This window comes from Erithacus rubecula (genome assembly GCF_903797595.1).
Source record: "Erithacus rubecula genome assembly, chromosome: 6".
Taxonomy (NCBI): Eukaryota; Metazoa; Chordata; class Aves; order Passeriformes; family Muscicapidae; genus Erithacus; species Erithacus rubecula.
This window is the reverse complement of record NC_136688.1, coordinates 9,765,770-9,785,884: the sequence shown is the minus strand read 5'-3', so window position 1 is coordinate 9,785,884 and position 20,115 is coordinate 9,765,770. Positions and strand designations below refer to the sequence as shown.

General features: G+C 47.7%; 1 protein-coding gene across 1 annotated transcript; it reads right to left on the bottom strand.

Moving 5' to 3' along the window:
- Positions 1–7,657: 7,657 nt before the first annotated feature.
- On the bottom strand, positions 7,658–19,710 carry CDHR5 (cadherin related family member 5). The gene is made up of 14 exons (XM_079308298.1): positions 19,560–19,710; positions 19,206–19,381; positions 18,188–18,238; positions 17,760–17,852; positions 17,535–17,633; positions 16,302–16,412; positions 15,788–15,973; positions 15,409–15,499; positions 14,142–14,239; positions 13,613–13,819; positions 13,008–13,124; positions 12,448–12,520; positions 10,338–10,498; positions 7,658–9,494 (listed from the first exon to the last, which is right to left on the bottom strand). The coding sequence occupies exons 1-14, from the start codon at positions 19,636–19,638 to the stop codon at positions 8,880–8,882; spliced, it is 2,157 nt and encodes a 718-aa protein (XP_079164424.1). The 5' UTR covers positions 19,639–19,710; the 3' UTR covers positions 7,658–8,879.
- Between the last annotated feature and the right edge of the window lie 405 nt (positions 19,711–20,115).

The window sequence follows — 20,115 nt, the reverse complement described above, 5'->3', positions numbered from 1 at the left end:
ACCAAACCAAAACAAGAAAAACAAAAAACCCAAACAAACACAAAAAACCACACCAAAAAAAACCAACCCAAAAAATCTGCTGCGCATGCGCAGTGGCCGCTACACCTCAGTGCTGCCGCCGTGTGGCCACACCCGGCACTGCAGCTCCCGCGGCTCCACCGGGACCGGGACCGGGACCGGGACCGGACCGGACAGCAAAACAGGGACAGAGACGAGGGAATGGGCTTCCATTTAATGATTTGATGGGTGTAGAAATGATTCTTATAGATTTGACGCTCCCCTTTTAATTCGTGGAATAATTTAAAAATTATTGCTTGAACGAATGATCTAAATTTGAGAATTTAAATTTGAGAGGAAACGGTGCGAAATAAATGCACGGAGAGCTCGTGGAATCCCAAAATGGTTTGAGTGGGAAGGGACCTTAAGGATGATTTCATTCCATCCCCTCCTGTTCCATCCACAGCCCAGGTGCTCCAAGCCCAGCCTGGCCTTGGACACTTCCAGGGATGGGGCAGCTGCAATTTCTCTGGGTTTATGGGCACAGGAGGAAATTTCCAGCAGGAACTGAGATGTTTCCTTTGCTCTGTCCAGGACCAGAAGGGCTTTGGGAGCCAGTGGGTGGGAACAGGGTTTGTCCATGGCCTTGGGAGAGTCTCTGCTGTCCCAAAATGCAGCAGAGCAAATGTTTGTGGTTTAACATCCCGTGAAAAGGAGATGCCAAGCCAGGAACAGGAATGGGCTGTGGGGCAGGGATGGTGCCCAGCAGAGGGGTGACCATGCAGAGGGTGCCACCAGCCTGTCCCTGCTGCCCAGGTTTGGGATGAGCAGGCTGGTGACTGTCCCTGTGTTTGCTCTGCAGGATGAGGAAGCCAAACGTGCCAAGGAGGAAGATGAGGAGGTGTGGGAGGATGGAGACAGTGGCCACTGAAGGCTGGGGAAGGCACAGGTCCAGGTAGGAGATATTGCTGTCCAAGAAGAGGGACTTTTTTGTCCTGCTGGAATTATGGGGTGTGAGGACAATTGGACAAAGTGTTTGGTTACATTTTCTTTTTTGGGCTCTTAAGAGAGATTTGTGGAATGGTCATTTAAGTGAACTTGCACTGGCTTTGAAGGAATGTGACCCCTGGGGCAAAAATCCCTGCACAGTTTCTGTGTCCCCCTGTGACTCATCTGAACCTCCTTGTTTGCTCCTACTCCAGGCTCTGGATGAAGTCCTTCCTTTCCCAAGGGAGGGGAAAGGCAGCAGGATGTGAACCTGAGGTGGTGCTTTAGGAAAGCCTCTCCAGCCAGGAAGGTGCTTTTGGCTCCAGACTCATTCCCAGTCCCCAGGAGCAGCAGGACCTGTGCTGTTCCCAGCAGAGATGCCTTTCCTTCCTTCCCTGCTGCACTTTGGCTTTTTGAGGGCTCTCTGAGGGTCTGAGGGAGAAATTCTTTATTGTTCCAGGGTAGCATTAGCCCTGGTCCCACTAAAAGCATGAGTAATAATTTTATCCTTGTTTTTGGATACGCATTTTGTGTTTTCTCTCTGTTGCTGACACTGTGTGGTGAAGCAGCAGCTCCCAGCCTTGTGAGTGCTGCTCCCAGTTTTGTTCATAGCTGGTAAACAAGAAACAGTAATTTGCTGCCCTGTGGTAATTGGATTAAGGACAAGGCCTCCCTCTTTGTTTAATATTCCAGAGAAAAACTGCCAAGGAATAAAGAGAGAGCTTCCCCCAGTGAAAACCTGTCCCATCCCACGCTGGGTTTGCACACACACAAAGCTCAATCCCTGCTGGATCCCAGTCACAGCCCCCTGATCAATGTGCCCTGTAAGGTCTCACAGCCTGACCAGGACAATCTCTCTCCTGTGGACATGGAAAATCAGTTTTTCATTCTTGCAGCACCAGCTCAAGGTAATTATGTAGTGGTGTAATGGTTTTTAAGTTGTGCACATGGAGGAAATTCACTGGAGCAGCCAATTCTGCTTCACCTTCATGGGCAACCCTCTGGATTTGGGATCTTGATTTGTGGGTGTGAAATCTCCTCACAGAATCCTCTGAGGCTGAAACAAAGACAAGGAACCTTTTGAGACTAAAAGAGTTGTAAAAGCAAGTTGTTGTGGGAAAAGAAAATTAAAGATGGTAAGTGCTAAAACCTTTGTTCTTCCTTTGTCCTGACTGTACTTGGGAATGGGTCAGCTCTGGAAATTTCCTGGAGACACTGGAGAATGATGCCTGGTCTGCTGAAAAGTGGGAATAGTCTCACTGGATGAGCCCCTGAAGGAGGGCAAAAAGAGCAGGGCCTCAATCTGAGTGTGAGAAATAAGGGAGGGACAAGGAATTGGCTCCAAGAGGGCTCAGGATCAGTGTGGGGTCTGTGGCAAGGACAGCTCCTAGAGCTGGACAGGGAAGGGGACCTTCACCCACATTCCCAAAAAGCTGAGAAGGAAAAACACCTGCCTGCAGCTGGCTGCAGCTCCTGGAGCTCTGGGGTTTCTGGCACACTCAGGAACATGGGATAGTGCCAGAATCATTCAAAAATGGGAAAAATGGAGTTAATACCACCCCTTGAGCCTGTTCCAGGCAGGCTCCTGCCCATCAGCCTCTGGTTGCAGATGGCTGTGAAAGAAATGGAGGCATTCAGGGAATGCTGATTGTTTTTCCCATGCTTTAGCAATCTGGTCAGTAAAAATATTAGTTGAGCTCTTCCAGCAGGGGAACATTTAAGCAAGAAGTGCTGAGAAGAATTGGAGTCTCTGATTTTACATCTCCAATTTAAAGTCATCCCTGAATTGTCACAGGTGCAACTTCCATGGCCACCTAGGCCAGGAGAGTCCAATGCTGCTGGAAATGCACTGGACCAGGATGTCATCTCCATTTTATGCAGGTAAAGACCCTCTGGGTGATCCCCAGTCACTGGAAGGACCAGACTGGGCTCCCAGAGCACTAATTCCAGTTTTTGGGAATAGCAGGAACCTTTCCCTTGCCCAGAGGAACAACCAGTGCCTCCCTTAGTCCACAGATCTTCAGGATGGACCACAGAGAAAATAACAGGAGTATGGAAATCCCCCACACTGGGAGTTTATGGTGCTCTGGATTTCATTTTGGATTTATGATGTTAAAGGGGGGGTGTGGGGCAGGTTCTGTCTTTCCTGTTCATTGTTGTTCTCACTGCTCTTGTTGCTCTCACTGTCTTTATGAGTTGTCATTAATATTAAATTATTTTGCCTTGGTTTCCATTATTAAAGTGCTCTGAGCTGATTTTTGTCTCAGGTCTCTTCCCCACCCCACTGGAGGTGAGGGAGCTGCTGCTGGTGCCAGCTGGGAGCTCAGAACCGAGGGACTGGAGCAGTTTTGGGGCTCACAGAGAGAGACAGTGCTGTGTTTTCGGAGCTCAGAACTGGGTCATTTGGCCAAGTACAGAAACAGACACTAAATCCTGGTTTGGGGGGCTTGAGATCAGGGTCCCTGAGAGAGCATTTGGGCTCTCAGACAGATCAAATTCTGCATTTTAGACGCTTGAAGCAGAGACCGTGTCCTGTGTTTGGGAGGTCTTGAAACCAGGTCAGCCAGCGTTTGGGCATCACCAAAAGAGATTTGAGTGCAGCGTTTTGGGGTGTTTGAAGAAAGCCCAAATGCCGTGTTCCGGTGCTCCAAGCGGCTCTTTTGGCCAGGGCGATCCCGTGTCTCGGAGCTCCGAGTCCCGCCTTAGGCACAGCCCCAAGCCGGGCTCTCCCGGCCCCGTGCGAGCTCCGAAGCAGCGACTGACTCACTCATTCCTGCTCCGACACCCCAAACCCCCCAGGACCCCCAGCACCAGGGCAGGTGTTTTTTTTTTTTTTTTTTTTTTTTTTTTTTTTTTTTTTTTTTTTTTTTTTTTGTCTGGCGAGGGCAGAGGATTGTCATGGAGAAACCCGAAAGCTACAGGATATGGGATGTGGGATGGGGATGGGGAGATCTGCCTTGCGTTAAAACGCATTGGAAAAAATCTGTGGAACAGCTCATTTCCTTCCTGGATTGGCTTCTGTGTGATCGGCTGGGATTCCAACTCCTCCCATGGGATTTGCAACCTGTGGGACTCCAATGAAATGCCAGGTGTTGAGCCTGAGAGAACATAATGGGAAATCTCTCTGGATCAGGCAGTGCCCAGCATTCCTGGCTGGAATTTGGGGATCCCAGCACAGCCCCTCCATGGTGTCCCTGTGGATCTGGCACTGCCACCATCCCTGGCCAGGGTTTGGGGGTTCCAGCACAGCCCCCCAGCACACCCCGCTGCTTCAAGCCCCCTTTAACCAGGATCCTTTTTTGGGGTGGGGGCACCCAAACCCAGCAGAATGGGCTTTAACCAGTTTTGGGGATCTCCCCTCTCCCCTCCTCACCCCATTCTTGCTGCCAAAACCCAGCCTGAGGCTCAGCTCCCCATCCCCTCAATCTCTCCAAGGAATTGCACTTGGATTTCCCAATCCAGCAGGGCAGCAATGCTGTTCTCACCCTGTACCTTAATTGCAGTAATTGCTTAAGAGATAATTAAATTCAAAGAATGAAAATAAAAAAGAGCTGCCAGCTCCAACCAGGGGGTGCTCAAGCCACTTCTCAATGATTTGCTTTAATTGACCAATGCAAATGAAGCAATTAAAACCACATTGATAGAGTTTTATTATTTTTAATCGAGTTCTAGAGAAATAGTGTAGAGTAGAAAATAATCTTTTACAGACCCTGGTCTCACCTTGGCCTTTCTGCAGGTACAGCCTGGCAGGGAGAAGGAAGGGAACAGGTCAGGAGGGACAGCCTGCTCCCAGAAAATCATCCTAATCCACAGAGGAATAAACAGAGCTGTGTGATCTGCCTGGGACATTCATTTCCCTGAGGACTGGGGGCCCAGAGTGGCGCTGAGCTGAAGCACAGGCTGGGCCTGCCATGGTCAGACTATGGAAACCCCACAAGTTAAAGCCACCTGGGCAATTCCATAAAACATTCCCCACCCAGGCTCCTGGGATGTGACCATCTCTTGTCTCACCTGGTGGTGGAAGCATTGTTCCCTTTAGGAGCTGGAACAGAGATCACACAGAGTTAAGGGGAATAAAATGGGTATTTATTGTAAGGCCTTCGAGGGCCTTAAAAAACTCAGAACTTAAGGCATCAGCACGGGCAATGATCTCCCATTCAATGGGTATTTTGGAATCTGCAGTGACACATTTGCTTCCTGCTGTTATTTGGAATGTAATCAGTAACAGAGAGATTTCTCATAAAGAAAACTGGATGAGGAAAGAATGATTGTTTTGTTTCTTCACAACTGCCCTTAACTCAGAGGCTCTGAAGTCTTTGTGATGCATGGGAGAGACAAACTGTGACCCTGGTGTTGATGGATGGTGTTTCTGTGTTACAGGGGCAAGAAGCTCATGGGGACCTAGAAGGAATATGTGGTCTTGTATCTCCTCAAGAAATCCCTTACTTTTACACCTGGACAGTTATGACACTTATCCTTCTATAAAACCCATAACACATCCATAAAGATGTATAAATCCAAGAGGACCACAAGTGTAATATGTGTCTTACATGTTTCAGCTATTCCATTAAAGCTTATCATACAAGTACTTATCTCAACTTACACAAACCAAGGGGAAACCCAACACTCCCATCTCTGTCCTTCATTACACCAACCTCTCTGTGCAAAAGGAGCACAGGAAAACAATTTATATCCCAGTACTACTGCTGGGTCATTTCTGCAGCCTCAGTTTTTGTTATAGCTCAAAATTTGTTCCTTGGAATTTGATGGTGAATTGCTGTTATTGCTGATTGGATAAAATAGGTATTTATAAAAAGGAAAGACCACAATTTGCTTAAAACCTGTTTGATGGAGTTTATACTGGTTCTTTAAATTCCATTTACTGCTGAGGTCAGCTTTATTTCCATGAGGACTCAGCAACCAACTCATGAAAAAATAAATCGCACAAACCGGAATAAAATTTAATTGACTTTGCTTTTTTTTAAGGAAAAATAATCCCTTTTGGACTTAAAGCTGCTCAATATCCAAAGGGAATTAGGTTAAAACAGGTCTTTTATCTCTGTCTGTTTATCATTTGGAAGTTTATAAATGCTAGATCATTCTGCTGCCCTACATACAAAGAGAAATATCACCAGGTCTCTTCCATCCCTTCAAAACTAAACCAACAACTGCCCTCTGCACTCTGGCAAGCCAGAAGTATTTTTCTGTCAGAAGCAAAAAAAAAAAAAGCAAAAGGATGCATTTGCTGTCAGGTATTCCAATGACACTTGATGAAATCTCTGAGATTATTCAGTTCTAGATGGGGACAGTATTTGAGCAGAAATTAATTTTCACACACCTGGGAATTTTTCAGTCTGTTTCTGTTTCCTCCTGCAGGTGAAATGTCTGTATTTACTTGATTTTTCCAATTCCCTGTTTGCACCTGCTGTTTTCAATTCATCTTTAGAATTTCCCCTGGCAGCTGAGAGGCTTCTTTTCCTTCTAGAGGCCAAAGTGAAGGTGAAACAGGCCCATGCCAGGTCTGTGTTGCATCAGGAGAGGGTGCTCAAAGCTGGAAAGCCGTGAGGATCCTCTCCCTTGGCATCTGTGCCACTCCCACCTGTAAAACCTCAAACCCACACGTGCCACAGCCGCACTGAAACTGCTCTTTCTCCCCCTGCAGATTGGCTGACCAGCTTTTTATAACTCTGCATTACAAATATTTAAAAAGGATCATTCTAAGCTGGTATATAAATAAAAACAGAGCTTGGCTGGGGATGGAGTGAAAGGGATTTCTTATATCTACCTGTAGAGTTAAACTTCAAAAAGCACTTGAATGTCTCTGGAGAGTAAGGATGAGATCTTCAAGGTACTTAGATATTTATTTGCCATCAAAAAACACATCAGCTGATCCAATTTTCTAAAAACATTTCTGTCAGTACATTTTTCTTTCTTATGCAGATGTTTATAAATGAACATGATTGTTGTACAAGGATGCAAAAAACTCTGTCACCCTTCCAGCCTCAGCAGACAAACCAACCCAAACAGATGGAATGCAAGTACACATGGAGTTGAACTTAAAAGGTTACATTTTCTTCTTGCTCCTTCCACATTTTTCTTTATTTCTTTCCAAAGGACAGGAGTCAAGAACACAGGATCTGGAGGCTTTAACAGGCAATAGCTGGAAGCAGCTGAGCTCTGCCTGCTGCCAAGTTTTATTTTGGTGTTGTTGTGCTTCTCTTCTCCTCACAACAACCACCACTTCCACAGACACAATATTTACCAAACATCACCTCCTTTGAAATTAAACACCCATAACCCTGGAAAACACCAAATCCCGTGGCTGTGTGCACTGATGAGAGCTGGGAGAAAACAAAGACGGGTTTGATGGGACCAGTCCCACTCCAAGAGCACGGGAAGCACCCTGGTGAGGGGAAGGGAAGCACCGAGAGCTGAACACAGATTGCAGTTGCAGGGAGCTCATAAACGAGTGTGCCAGCAGAAATCCAGAGTGCACAGCAGTAGAGGGAAGGCAGACAGACAGCAGAGCACTGACAGGAATGGACCACACACGGCAGGGCCACCAAGGGAACAGAGCAGAGGAGAAGCTCTCCAGCTTCTCCCCACATCAGCAACCCTCCCATCAGCACAGGGACAGGCAGGCTGGATCCTCTGCCTTGCTGGTGGCCAGAGGTGTTGGGTTGGCAGTGAGCAGCTGCCAGAGAGTTCTCTGTGGGAAATGCTTCCTGGACATATCCCAAAGCTGCTGGAGGGAATCTTTATATGGCAAACACTGGGCAGGCACACTCCCCACCCTCCATTACCACACTGTAATTCCCGGGCAAACAGCTTTGCTGCAGGAAGTAGGAAAACTTCCCAGGTCCTGGGCTTGATCCTCAGCACAAACACAGCTCCTGAAGTCAGGAGAGCAGGACAGACCACGGGAACACTGGGACAGGGACATGTCCTGGGAATCACATGTGCTCTGATGTTCCTGCAGATCCCAGCAGTTGTTTTTTTCTCCAGGAGCAGCACAGATCTTGTGCTGATGATCAGAAGATGCAAATGCACAGAGCCATGCTCTCAGCTGGTGGAAATCAGCCCAGCTTTTGGCTGCCAGCTGGGAGAAGAGATTGGTTGATGGGAGATGCAAACCTAGACAAAAGCATCAAGTATTTCCTTCCCTCTGCTACCTGGAAACAGAGTGATGACTTGGCACTTGAAGACAATATCTCAGGAGCTCTTTTGCCTGACAGATACCAGATAGCTAAAGTACTGCATAATTAGTGGGTTTATGACATAGAAAACTGATGACAAAGTCCTTCAGTACAGAATATGGGATGAGTCCTTGTTTACCAGTGACAAAGGAAACAGCGTGGAACCTCCTGGCTGGCAGGACAAGGGTCTGGTGGCACATTCCAGCTGCTTGTGCTGGGACAACAGAGCAGAACCAAGCCCTGAGGTCAGCTCCTGCACAGTCACAGGAGCATCTGCAGGCTCAGAGGGACTTGCTGACACTCTGCTGCAGCATCCTCAAGGGATGAGCCAAACAGCACTGGACAGTGCAACTCAGCTGCTCCTGTGAGCTGGGCTCGCTGCTGCCAGGCCAGGGCAGCTTCAGCTCTGCTGTACCCACAGCCAGGTTAGGGAAGGCGATGTCAAGAGACCCAGAGGGAACTGGCAGGAAGGTGGAAAGATGAAATGCTTCACCCTGAAAATCCTAAGTGATATTCCAAGGTCTCACTAAAGGGTTAAATTAGCTGTAATCTCTTCTGGCCTTAATTGCTGCATTCAGACAAGCAGGACAGATAACCTCACCCTTCAGCATTCCAGTTCCCCCCTGAGCAGAAAGATGGGCTTCATGTCAGCAGAGAAGCTGAGATTGCCCCATTTTGGGGGTATGTACCCAATTTCTATTATATTTCAGTGCCCTCTGTCCCTGCATCTGTGTGAGACATGTTGACTATCACCTCTGCTGCTGGGGGTGACGAGCTCACTGAGGCAAAGGACTCTCCCAGCCCTTGGTGGTGACCATCTGTGTCAGAACCTTCTTCTTCCTCCTCCTCATTCTTCTGCAGATCTTGGTCACTGTCATCATCATCATCATCATCATCATCATCATCATCATCATCATCATCATCATCATCTGCTGCATTGTCCTCAATCACTTCAACCCTCTCTCCAGCCTCAGGGTCCACATCAGTCTTAAACCACACAGCTTTGTAGCCATCATCTGCCACGTGCCTGTCTGTTTTGAGGATTGACTTCACTTCTTTCTCCTGTCCAGCCTCTTTTCCCTTTTCTTCCTCTTCCTGGTCAAAGATGACAGTGGAAGCTATGGAGCCCTTTGGGAGACTCTGTGTTTCCTCTGCACTGGAGGAGTGCAAGGAAAATGCTGGCTGCTCTGGCACAGGAGTCTCTTCCTGGACACTGCTTGTTTCTGATGTCTCATGCTGCTGGGTGCTCACATCTGGCTGTTCATCTTCCTGGTAATATTTGTTCTGGTAACCCCCATAGATTTCCTTGGAGAGCTACAAGAAGAGAGACATACTGTGAGTGTAGTGACAGAAAAAGAACTGGGGGGCAGGAGGGAAGGGGTGGCTGCAGTGACTGAGTCCTGCTCAGGAAAGTTCAGCTTTGCAGTTAGACCTATTTGAAACCAGGGAAAGATGCAGATCCCTGGAAGAGACATTTTTGATTGGCTCCATTTTTGGAGTTTTCTCAGATAGGTGGGCTTGTTCTCCAGGAGGGCTGAGCACCAGCCCCACACACGTGGTGATTTGTACCCACTCCATTCTGCAGTGGGATTTCCCTCCTCAGGGTGAAGGACTTCTGTTACCCACCTGAGCTGTGTGCTCTGCACTCAGGTCTAGGCTCCTGGCAGGCCCAGCCTATGGCACAGACCAACATCTGGTCAGACAAACTACACCCTAAACTTCCCAGTGACCAATCTGCCAGGGACCTGAGAGGTCCAAAACTAAATAGCTCAAGTGCAGACAAGTGTCTGAGCCCAGGCTTTGGGATCAGATATGAAGGAACTCTTTTCTCCTTTGACTATGGAGGATGAACAGTGGTTTATATCACAGACAGGTGTTTTTCAGAGACTGCCCCGATGTGTGCCACATTTATCCTAGATTTTATGCTGCTCTCCTTACCATGTCTGCTCATCATCCACCACACAGCTCCAGGCTCAGGGGCAGAAAGAACAGCAACAAATGGCACCACAATGATGCCACCTCTGCAAACTTCATCTTGGGAGTGATTCACCACCTTCACACAAATGTGTGGCACTTGGGCAGCCCATCCATCCTTCAAAGCTTCCTCAGAGCCCACTTTCTAACTCTTAGAAGTTCAGGTACAGTCAAAGCACTTACCCTTTTCTTCATCAGGGATTTGACAGGTTTTCCATAGCATCTATTGGATTTCCATAGCAGCACTCCAATGAAGATCAAGGCAATTAACAGCAGTGCTGCTAATACGCCCCCCAAGACAGCCATGTCCTGAGCAGAGTACATCTTCTGAGAGGGGGTTACAGCTGCAAGGAAACAAACCAATGTTACAAAGCCTAAAAAAACCCAAAACTGGCAGGCAGCATTTTCTGACACAACCCTTTACTGTGGGAGAAGCTCCACCCAATTTTTGAAAGGCAAGGAAGTATCCCGTGCTGTAGAATGTGACAGTCATGTATCTGATACCACAGAAAACCTTTTTTTGCTGCCCTAAAAGCCAAGGGCTTCTTTTTTAACTACACAGAATATTGTAATTTTCAATAAATTCAATGAGGTGGAACTAGCAGCCATTTACAGGACAGTGACTTTTACCCTGTGATTTAACTAAGTTAATAAATACCTGACTGCATCAGGCAAGCAGATGGACTAAAACTATTTAGTTATTTGACTTTCCCACTTCACCCTTTTATACCACAATGCAAAAATGATTGTACATCCATGTGTGAAAATGCAAAGCTTCCTTTCATCTGGAACATCCTCTCCAATTCAGACAAGCACAGCAAAATAAGAAACAAAAAAGGGAACAGGAAATAGGAAAAGCATTAGAAAGTCCCTAGGACATGAAAACCTTTCCTGCCCTTTTGTATCTGTAGCAATATTGCTCAGTCTGCTCAGGGGCACCTTCCAGCACTGGTCAGTGTCAGGTATTTGTACAGAGATTGACACCAGAGTGGGAAGACACTCCTATTCTCAGCTTTGCTTGGTGGTGGTGGGACTCTTGAAATTTTTCAGCTTCATTTTGTACTGTAAATGACTCTCATTAAAGATTCATCAAACAAAGTTTTATTCTCCTGCTGACCTGTTTATGATAATGGAATTGGAGTATTCCCACTACATTTGATCCCACCCTCAGTTTATCATTAACACCTTGGCAAGGATTTAGGGCCTCAGTGAGTTTTGCTGCTTAATCCTGTTTCCTGGGGAGCCACAGCCCACAGTGAGTCACAGAGCTGTATAGTTCTGCATATTCAACAGCACCATTGCTTTGTGTGGCTAAAGCAGCAAGGGCAACATTTCAAAGTTGCCCAGAAGTGTTGGTACTTGCTTGGAGCTTTGTGAGCTCACACGTGGACCAGTTTTATGCTGGGCTGCACCCTTAAATGGGATTTCCAGTGGTTTTTAGCTGTGAAGTGACACTAGCTTTAGGGAATCCAAATTGACACCTAGAAACCCACTTGATTTTCCCACCCCACAATGGTGGTGACAAGGGTGAAGTGATGGAACTTCAATCACACATCATCCTGTGGAGTCTGGGCGTTGTCTGCCTACCCTGAGACAAAAATTCATTGCTATTGGTTCATCCTAACTCAAAGCATAAGAAGTTTCATGAACTTCAATCCTAATTTACTTTTAAGACCAATCTAAGAGTAATTTCTCAGCAGTATGCAGTGTGAGCTGTTTTTACATCAACAAGGTTAAACAGTAGCTGGAGGGTTACGTATGGAGCCTCATGTCTCTCTTATTACTCATGGGCTGTTTCTCCTGTAAGACCATAAAATCCTGGTGTAAAAGACTCCAACTTGACCTGAGTAGGAATGCCTTGGCTCTTGGGCAATCCTGGCTTTGGGGTGTGCCAGCTGCCCTCTGCTCTGCCTAAGGCAGGCAAGAACATTGCAAATTTCTCTGTGTTTGGCTAAAAAGGACCAATGATGTACCAAGGTCTCCTTAGCCATGATAAGACATCCTGGGTTATTTCCCAGCATGAACCAACCCCGGATTTAGCTTTGGAACAACAAGAAAAGACACTCCAAGACAGCACCACTTAGTCTTAGGAGGCTTCCTGAGGCATGTGGTGATTACACTGTGAGGATGTTGTTGGGGTGTTTTCCCTCCTACAGCCACCACAGAGCCTCCTGTAGGGTTGGGGTTGGCCTCAGCCCAGGCCCACAGGCTTCAGCAGGTGACCCATCATGGCCAGTTTGCCACAGAAATAGAAAAGACTCCCCAGAGCAGAAAACACAGACTCCCAGCCTACCTGTGGCAAGGATGATCTCCACCACAATTATGGCGCTTGCCTCCTGCAGGCTCAACACATCCTTTCCAACAGCCTATGGGAACATGGGAAAGAGATGGCTTAGGGACTCCCAGACCTCCAGCTCGCTCTCCAGGTCTGTGGGGGGCCCTTTGAGGAAAAAGCACTTTGTCCCTATCCTCACCACAGCTATTCAGTGTGGCTGGAGAGCCTGGTCACAGGGGAACCAGAGCTCTGAAGATTCCCTGCCCTGGGGATGGATGAGCAGAACCACATCCCTGCCCTGTGCTCAGTTCCCAGCACAGTGCAGAGCACAGTTCTGAGGCAGCCTGGGGCAGGTGTTGGCACCTCTCTGTGGCTGCCCATGGAGCTGCAGCAGTGCTGTGGCCAGGCTGGTTCAGACAGCACTGTGCCAGGCAAGCCTTGGGCTGGCACATGGACAAAGGGGACATCCAGCTTCTTGAAGTCTAAAGTTATTGGCTGCTTCCTTTGACCCAAGCAAAAAGAGGATTTGAATTCCTCCTCTCCACACCCCTGACAAAATAGCAAGGAGGGTGCCCTACCTGGATGGTGACAGTTCCTGGGGACTCCAGCACCGTGTTGGTCAGGATGAGCCCGTCCCTGGTTGCGATGAAATCGGTGCTGTTTTGGAGATAGTACTCAATGTTGGGGTTGACTTTCTGAAAGGCCAGAGAGGGGATGAGCAAACCTCACTGTGCTTCACATGCATCTTCCCAACAACCCCTTGGCAGCATTAGTCCAAAACCCCTGAGGTATGAGCAGGTGTGGAGAGTAATGAATAAACCTGGGCTGAGCAGGGAGAAAGGCTGAACTTGACTGTGTTCACCCTGTTGTTCAGAGGCCAAGTATGTATCACAAAACATTAAAAAAAAAAACCAACCAAGTCTTAACCCAGCTTGTATTGGCAACTTTAGTACTTGCCCAGGCAAAACACACCTATGCAAGTGATCTGTGTGGGACTGGCTTTGGAAGAGGGGAGTCCAGCAGCTTCTCCCCATTACATCACACCATAAGTGCTTCTGGTATCTGTGGAATTTCCAAGGGAAGACAGCATGGAACACTAGAGGACAACATGTTTGCCTCTCCCCACCTCCCCTCCTAAGCCTGAAGCAGTGAGACAGAAGACAGAGCACTTTTAGTTTCTTACATCAGGGAAATCCTGATCCAATGCTGTTATCCCCAGGGGGGTGGAAGGATCTCCAGCCTGGTAGACGAAGCTTCTCTGGGGCAGCCCAACAAACACCATCCCACTGTAGACTTCCTTCTCAAAGTAGGGTGGAAAATTGCTCTTATTGATGACCTTGATCTCCACCGTGGCTACAGAGTATTTCCTTATGTTGCTGACCTGGGTGGCCTGGAGAGAAAGGGAGAGGAGAGAGATGCCAGACTTCTCCTGGCCCTGATGAGACACAGCAGGACGGGCTCGATCCAAAGCCCATTGCAATTCCCAGCTCAGCAGAATGTGCCCAGGGTGAATTTCCTTTGCTGTCATCACCCCCACCTGAGGGGAAATTCTCAACTGCTTCAGGAGCTTTGCATGTGGGCTGGTGCAAGGTCAAACACTGGGCCCTTCCCAAGAAAGTGAGTGAGTTGTTTTTGAGGTCATTGATTCCTGTTGCACCCAAGCTGCTGCTTCCTGGAAATCCAGCTGGGCTGGCTGTAATGTCATCACTTACCATAACTTGCAACAGAAAGGAATCTGGGGAAGTCACTATTTTTTTCATGGTTAGATTCCCTGTGTCTGCATCCACTGAGAACACTTCGTCTGTATTCCCTAGAGAAAATGCAAAGGCCATTCAACCATCAGATTCCTTCATAAAGTGACCTGGAGCTCATTCTTCCATGTCTTAGTGAAAATACCCTCAAGGAGATGCTGCTTTCCTTGCCTGCCTGCCTGTTCCAAAGACTTGGAGTGCTGGCCAGGGATGCAGAGGGACACATTAGATGTGTGTGAACCCAATTAAATGAGGTAGGACAACAAAGTTTTGCATTTCTAGTGCCTAGGCCCACAGACTGCCAGTCTAAAGTGTGATAAATGCCCAGAGCTTCTGGTACAATTTGAGGATTGAAAATCTCCATCCAGTTCCTAGTCTGCTCTGGGAATACTTATTTACCTCTACTGATTACAAAGGGAGTCTGGACACAAACCTTGTATTTATGTACAGGTAGAAACCAGATTCCTACATCTGTAGGAATCATAAACGTACCTATGTTGTATACATGTTGTAAGATAAGCAGAATTTTTAGTTCTTTTCCTCACCCTGAGACACTGTGGGCTCTCTGTTGACAAGGATCTGAGTCACTGACTGTGGGGAGGGAGGTCACACTCCATGCAAATGCCAGTGGAATTTAATGTTCTTTAATACATTTGATGTCAGGAGGATATTCACAACTGTGGTGCCATGAGGCATAAAAGGTAAAGGGAGAGGAACACTCCAGTTGACCAATGTGACCTTTGGTTTGATAATTTTGGAATCAAGACTGAAACAGGGCAGATGAGACAGTGGCAATATGCTGGGGAGTAAAAAACATAATTCTGAGCAATGAATAGAAATTAGGCTGATAATGTGGGAATTTTAGATTCAGCTCAAAGACTGTATGAAAGCAGCATGACCAGACTGACAAAATCACATCTAAAAGCTTAAAGATAAAACATGCCTCATCTCACAAAAAAAAAAAAAAAAAACAACAAACCCAAAAAACCCAAAAACCCGAAAAAGACCAAAGTCTTTTTGAAACAGATTTCATTGAGATTGGTTTGGGGGACTGTAATTTTTTTTTCTTCCTCTCTGTACAGTCTGTTTCTTCTACTTAATCAACAGTGTTCTAGTTATGTCTCTGTGGCAGAAAGAGAGGGGCAAATCCCAGGCCCTCCCTCAAGTGCTCTTGTACCAGAGGACACCTGAGCAGTGTCCCTTGTGGAAGGTGGCAAGGTTTACTCACCCCCGACGATGCTGTACATGATCCTGTCGCTGATGGTGTAGTCAGGGTCAACAGCATAGATGGGTCCTGGCTCCAGGAGGAGCGGCTCCGTCTGCAACAAGGCAAACAATCACCCACAAGGCAGGGCCAGAGCAGCAGCCGCAGCTCTCCCAGCCCAGCACAGATCCCTGCCCGGGCAGGACGGGGTTTATTGCTGGGAGGTGTCTGTGACAGGGTGGAGAGACAGCCCGGAGCTGCCGCTGCGGCTCTTGCCTCTCCTGCGGGGTGCTGTAGGAGCACAGAGCAGCAGCGCTGCCTGGGCTGGGGGTGATGAAGGCTCCCTCACGGAGATGTTCCGTGCCCCCCTGGCAGCAGCAGGGCACAGTGTGAGCCTGCTCACCGCCATCTCGGAGATGTTGACCCTGCCGGAGTAGGGGCTGCTGATGCAGACGCTGCTGTCGCCGTGCAGCGGGCTGCAGGGCAGGAACCAGGGAGCCCGGGTGTCGCTCTGCTGGATGGTGATGGTTATTGTCGCCGTGGCTGTGTGCGTGGTGTTGCTGGGCTCCGGGCCGGTCACAGGCATGTCCTGCCCCCAAGGCAAAGCACAATCGTGAGACACACTGCCAAAACAGGGGCCCATCTGCCAAAAGCAGTGGCCTGAGGCCCTTTGGCCATCCTGTTTAATTGGCAATTTATGTGAGAGCAGCTAAAGCAGTAGGCTGTCTTGTTCTGCTGGCAAAGGGGAGCTGACTGCAGGTCTGTCACTGGAGTTATGGAAAGGCCACTCTGAATGCACCCCTGGCCCCCAGTCCCCACCTTCCCTCCTGTTATCCCAGAGATGTCTCATCCACACTCATCCCTCAGGTAAAAGGATGCATGCAAATGAGGCATTCTGCTCCTCCCAAAACACTTACCCTTGCATACAAGAGCAACGTTGTTGAATTAAATTTGTCATAGTCCAACGCTTTTTGTAAATAAAGTTCTGGGTTATTAACTCCTCCTATGGCAAAATAACCATCTGTGTCCTGGCAAAGGAAAAGGAAAAATCCTATAGCAGACTCAATCACAGACACATTCCAAATCCTGATCATTGCTGCCTTTGTAATCTCAACTCGACCTTTAATCTTGGGGACCTGGAATGTGGGAATGTCTGATCTACTTACTGCACACTGGAGTTGCCTGGCTTGACAGAAAGGTTTGTTCTTGTGAATTTCCTCTCCCAGACCTCCTGCTTTGATGGCCCACCTGCACTGCAATTTCTGGATGAAATCTATCACCTCATTGATTTCCTACATTTAGCAAGTTGCCAACAACCCTTGATTTTGGGTCCCTAATAGCCAAGCAATCTCACTTCCATGCACAAAAAAAAAGCCAAAGGATGCTCAGCCTTTGAGAACTGACAAGATCACCTGCCCTAGCCTAACACAGCTGGACTTGGAAAGAAACTGTAAAGTTGAGTTGAAGTGTCATGCGTTGCATTTTACTCTATAACCTTCTTGCTCTGGTTCTCATTTAATCTTGTGCCTCTGAATTTCTAAACCTCTCTGGATTTACACCAATGTGAATGCAAAGTCTGATCCCAGAGCTGAAAAACTGGTGGTTTCTGATCACAGAAACTTAAATTCCCTGTGTATTTAGAGGTAACAGAGGCACTGTCTGCTCTCTCCACATGCTTTTCAATGCAAACATACATTTGTTATTTCTCTTGAATTTCCTTTTGATCTTAGTTTACTGCCAGCCCTTGCACTCTAGGCTGGCATTGGTTTAACTGTGTGCACAATCCATTTCCTGTGCTGCCGTTGGCAATTAGGGCAAGAACTCTTCTCCCCATCAGACTCAGTGCAATTCTGAGCTCCCTGAGGTACAAAGGTCTCCTGATATGTTTACAATTCATACCAACAAGACTTCCCTGAGTCATTATGGCTCTGAATATCCTAGATGAAAGTTTAATCTGTACAGTGCATTAAAAGGGTGAGCCATAAGAGAATTCAATATCTGCAGTGTTGATGGCTCTGCTCTGCTAACCAAATCAATGTTTGGGTTTTGTAAAAGTTGAGAGAGCTAAATGCAGTGACCTTCTCCTCAAAGCTGGGGATCTTTTGAATCCAGCTTCTCCAGAGCTACTGTTTGTCCCCAGAGATGCTCACCTGCACTGTGGAAATGAGCTCATAGTAAATGGTGTCCAGGTCAGCATCACTAGCACTCAATTCTCCACGGGCTACAATGACTGTGTCCACTTTTGTATCCTGAAAAAATACATTATTGTAGTTATTGTCTGTGTGACTGGGATTGAAGTCCTCTCCCTGCTGACCCTTCCTCAGTCCCAGAGCAGTCAGTGAGCAGTGCCCTCTTCCCTTACAAAAACCCCTTACCTCTGGGATATCCCTGCTGAGGTTTGGCTGTGCAAACACAGGGCTGTTGTCGTTCTCATTCAGAACGGTGACTATGATTTGCAAGAGATAATTCTGCAGAATGGGAAAATAATAAAAAAAACACAAAGAGAGAAATAGACTGTTGGGGCTGATTCTGCTTTGGAGACCAGAGGGGATGGTGTAAGGATGTGGGCTGGATGGAGCTGGGGTTTGCAGCCAGCCCACATCCTGGGGTAGGATTTTGGGCTTGCTGCCACCACCTCCCCACTGGCAGAGCCTTGGTGCTCTCTGTGGCTATGTGAGCAGTGTTTCTGTCCACAAAGAAAAGGAGATCTGCCCATGCCAGTGTGAGGATTAGGAAGAGCAGAGGGAAGCAGGTGCTGCCTGCAGTGCCTTGTCCCAGGGCTCAGCCATGGGAGAGCACTCACCTGGCCAGCAGGGCCCTCGCAGGACAGGTACAGCAGCAGCACAGGGTCTACCTGCATGAAAAACAAACCCACACACTGTAGAAAGAGTACAAACAGTTTGTAGAGGAGTACAAACTCTGGCTAAAGCAAATGAGCCAAATTTGTGCTTTGCAGAATCAGAAACGCTGCTGGGCTTTATCTTATTTTCAGGTGTATCTAACTTTTTCTGTCTTTCCTTAATGCTGGGATCTTGTTTATGGTGATATCAAAGTAGCCCCATCTACCAGGCGCTCTCCCTGTAATTCCTGTTAAGATGCTGGCAGAGCTAATTTGCCATTTTCTCTCACCTCAAGTAAAATCAAACAGATTTCTTTTAAAATTGAATAAATCAGAAACATTCTATGCAGCAAGTAGAGTGGCACCTGCGGGGTGTTAACTCTGGTTGTTGCTCTTTGCTCAAGTAAAAGTGGATTTTTCTATTGAAAGTGAACTTAAGGGTGCCTGTGGCTGTATACAGAGCCTCTGGAGAGCTAAAATAATTTAGCACCAACCTAAGTCAACACAATGACCTTTTATACTGCCTTTCTGCTTCACACAAGATGACAGAATCCCTGAATGATTTGGGTTGGAGAGGAGCTTAAAGCTCCCTGCCATAGGCAGGGACATCTTTCACTATCCCAGGTTGCTCCAAGTCCTCTCCAACCTGGCCTTGGACACTTCCAGGAATGTGGCATCCACAGCTCCTTTGGGCAACCTGTGCCAGGTCTTCACCACCCTCACAGGGAAGAGTTTCTTCCCAATATCCCATCTAACCTGTCCTCTGGCAGTTTGAAGTCACTCTCCCTTATCCTGTCATTTTAAGCCCTTATAAATGGTCTCTCTCCATCTCCATGTAGGTTCCCAAACTTACACAACTGAATTAACTTATTTCCTTTAGAAACAGGTTAAGAATCCCTGGAAGCCCAAGACTCCAGGTTGAAACTCCTTGTATCCCAGCATTATCCATCCCACCCTTGCAGCCTGCCAGCTAGAGGCTTACCTCATAGTCCACAGGCTTTGTGAGCCTCAGCTCGGAGCCCTCAATGGTGAAGAACTGGCCATCGGAGGAGCTGGGATCAATGGTTAGGGTGAAACCTGGCTGCACGTGGACAGTGGTCACCACATAAGGTGACTGATTCTCAGGAACGCTTGGCTGGTTGTTACTGACAGAACATCCTGGAAAAACCACACAAATAAGAGGCAAAATTGTCCAAGGATTCATATTGTGAAGAAGCTGGGTGAGAGCTGTGGTCACAAGCTGTGGAGCAATGGTGTCTTGGCCCATCTGCAAGAGGGCCACCCCCCTCCCACGGGAGACATTCCTCAGAGACATGGAGCTCCTGAAAGAGCTTACCTATTTCCTGTGCTGAAACCTGTGCCAAGAGGGGCAGCAGGGAGAGCGCAGGCATGAGGAGCCAGTGAGGAATAGCCATGGTGAGCTGCCAGTTGCTGAAAAATCACTTTTTCCAACTAAGCTGATCTTCTCCTGGTTCCTCCCTGTGCCCTTGTCTGCATTCACCACTTTATGGCATCACGAAACACCAGCTGGCTGTGGACTGCTGTGGTTCAACCTTTGCCTCTTTGCCCCATTGGATGACTTATTGAAGGATTGACCAGTCATGGAACACCATGACGCATAAATCTTTGCTGCTTCTCGTTTCCCTGGATCTTTCCTATCCTAAACGGTGGCAACAAGGATATATTTGAAGCAGTTCAGAACTCAGAACCAAGCCCTTGCCCAGCTGAGCATGAAGGACAAAGGCTGGTTCTTGGGAAGCTGCCTGTCTCTCCCACAGGGAAGGGGGGAAATTTGGTTTCTGATGTGCCAGAGATGGGGTCTGTATCCCACAAGGTGAGCAAGTAGATCCCAGCAGTGACAAGGCTCACCTGTAGTCCAGGGAATGCCCAGC

Excerpts from the sequence above, each read along its gene's own strand:
- CDHR5 (XM_079308298.1), bottom strand. The coding sequence starts at position 19,638 with ATGGCTATTCCTCACTGGCTCCTCATGCCTGCGCTCTCCCTGCTGCCC. Across the intron at positions 15,500-15,787 it reads TCAACATCTCCGAGATGGCG|ACGGAGCCGCTCCTCCTGGA; the intron begins GTGAGCAGGCTC and ends GCCTTGTTGCAG. Across the intron at positions 13,125-13,612 it reads TGGATCAGGATTTCCCTGAT|AAAGTCAACCCCAACATTGA; the intron begins GTAAGAAACTAA and ends CTGGCCTTTCAG.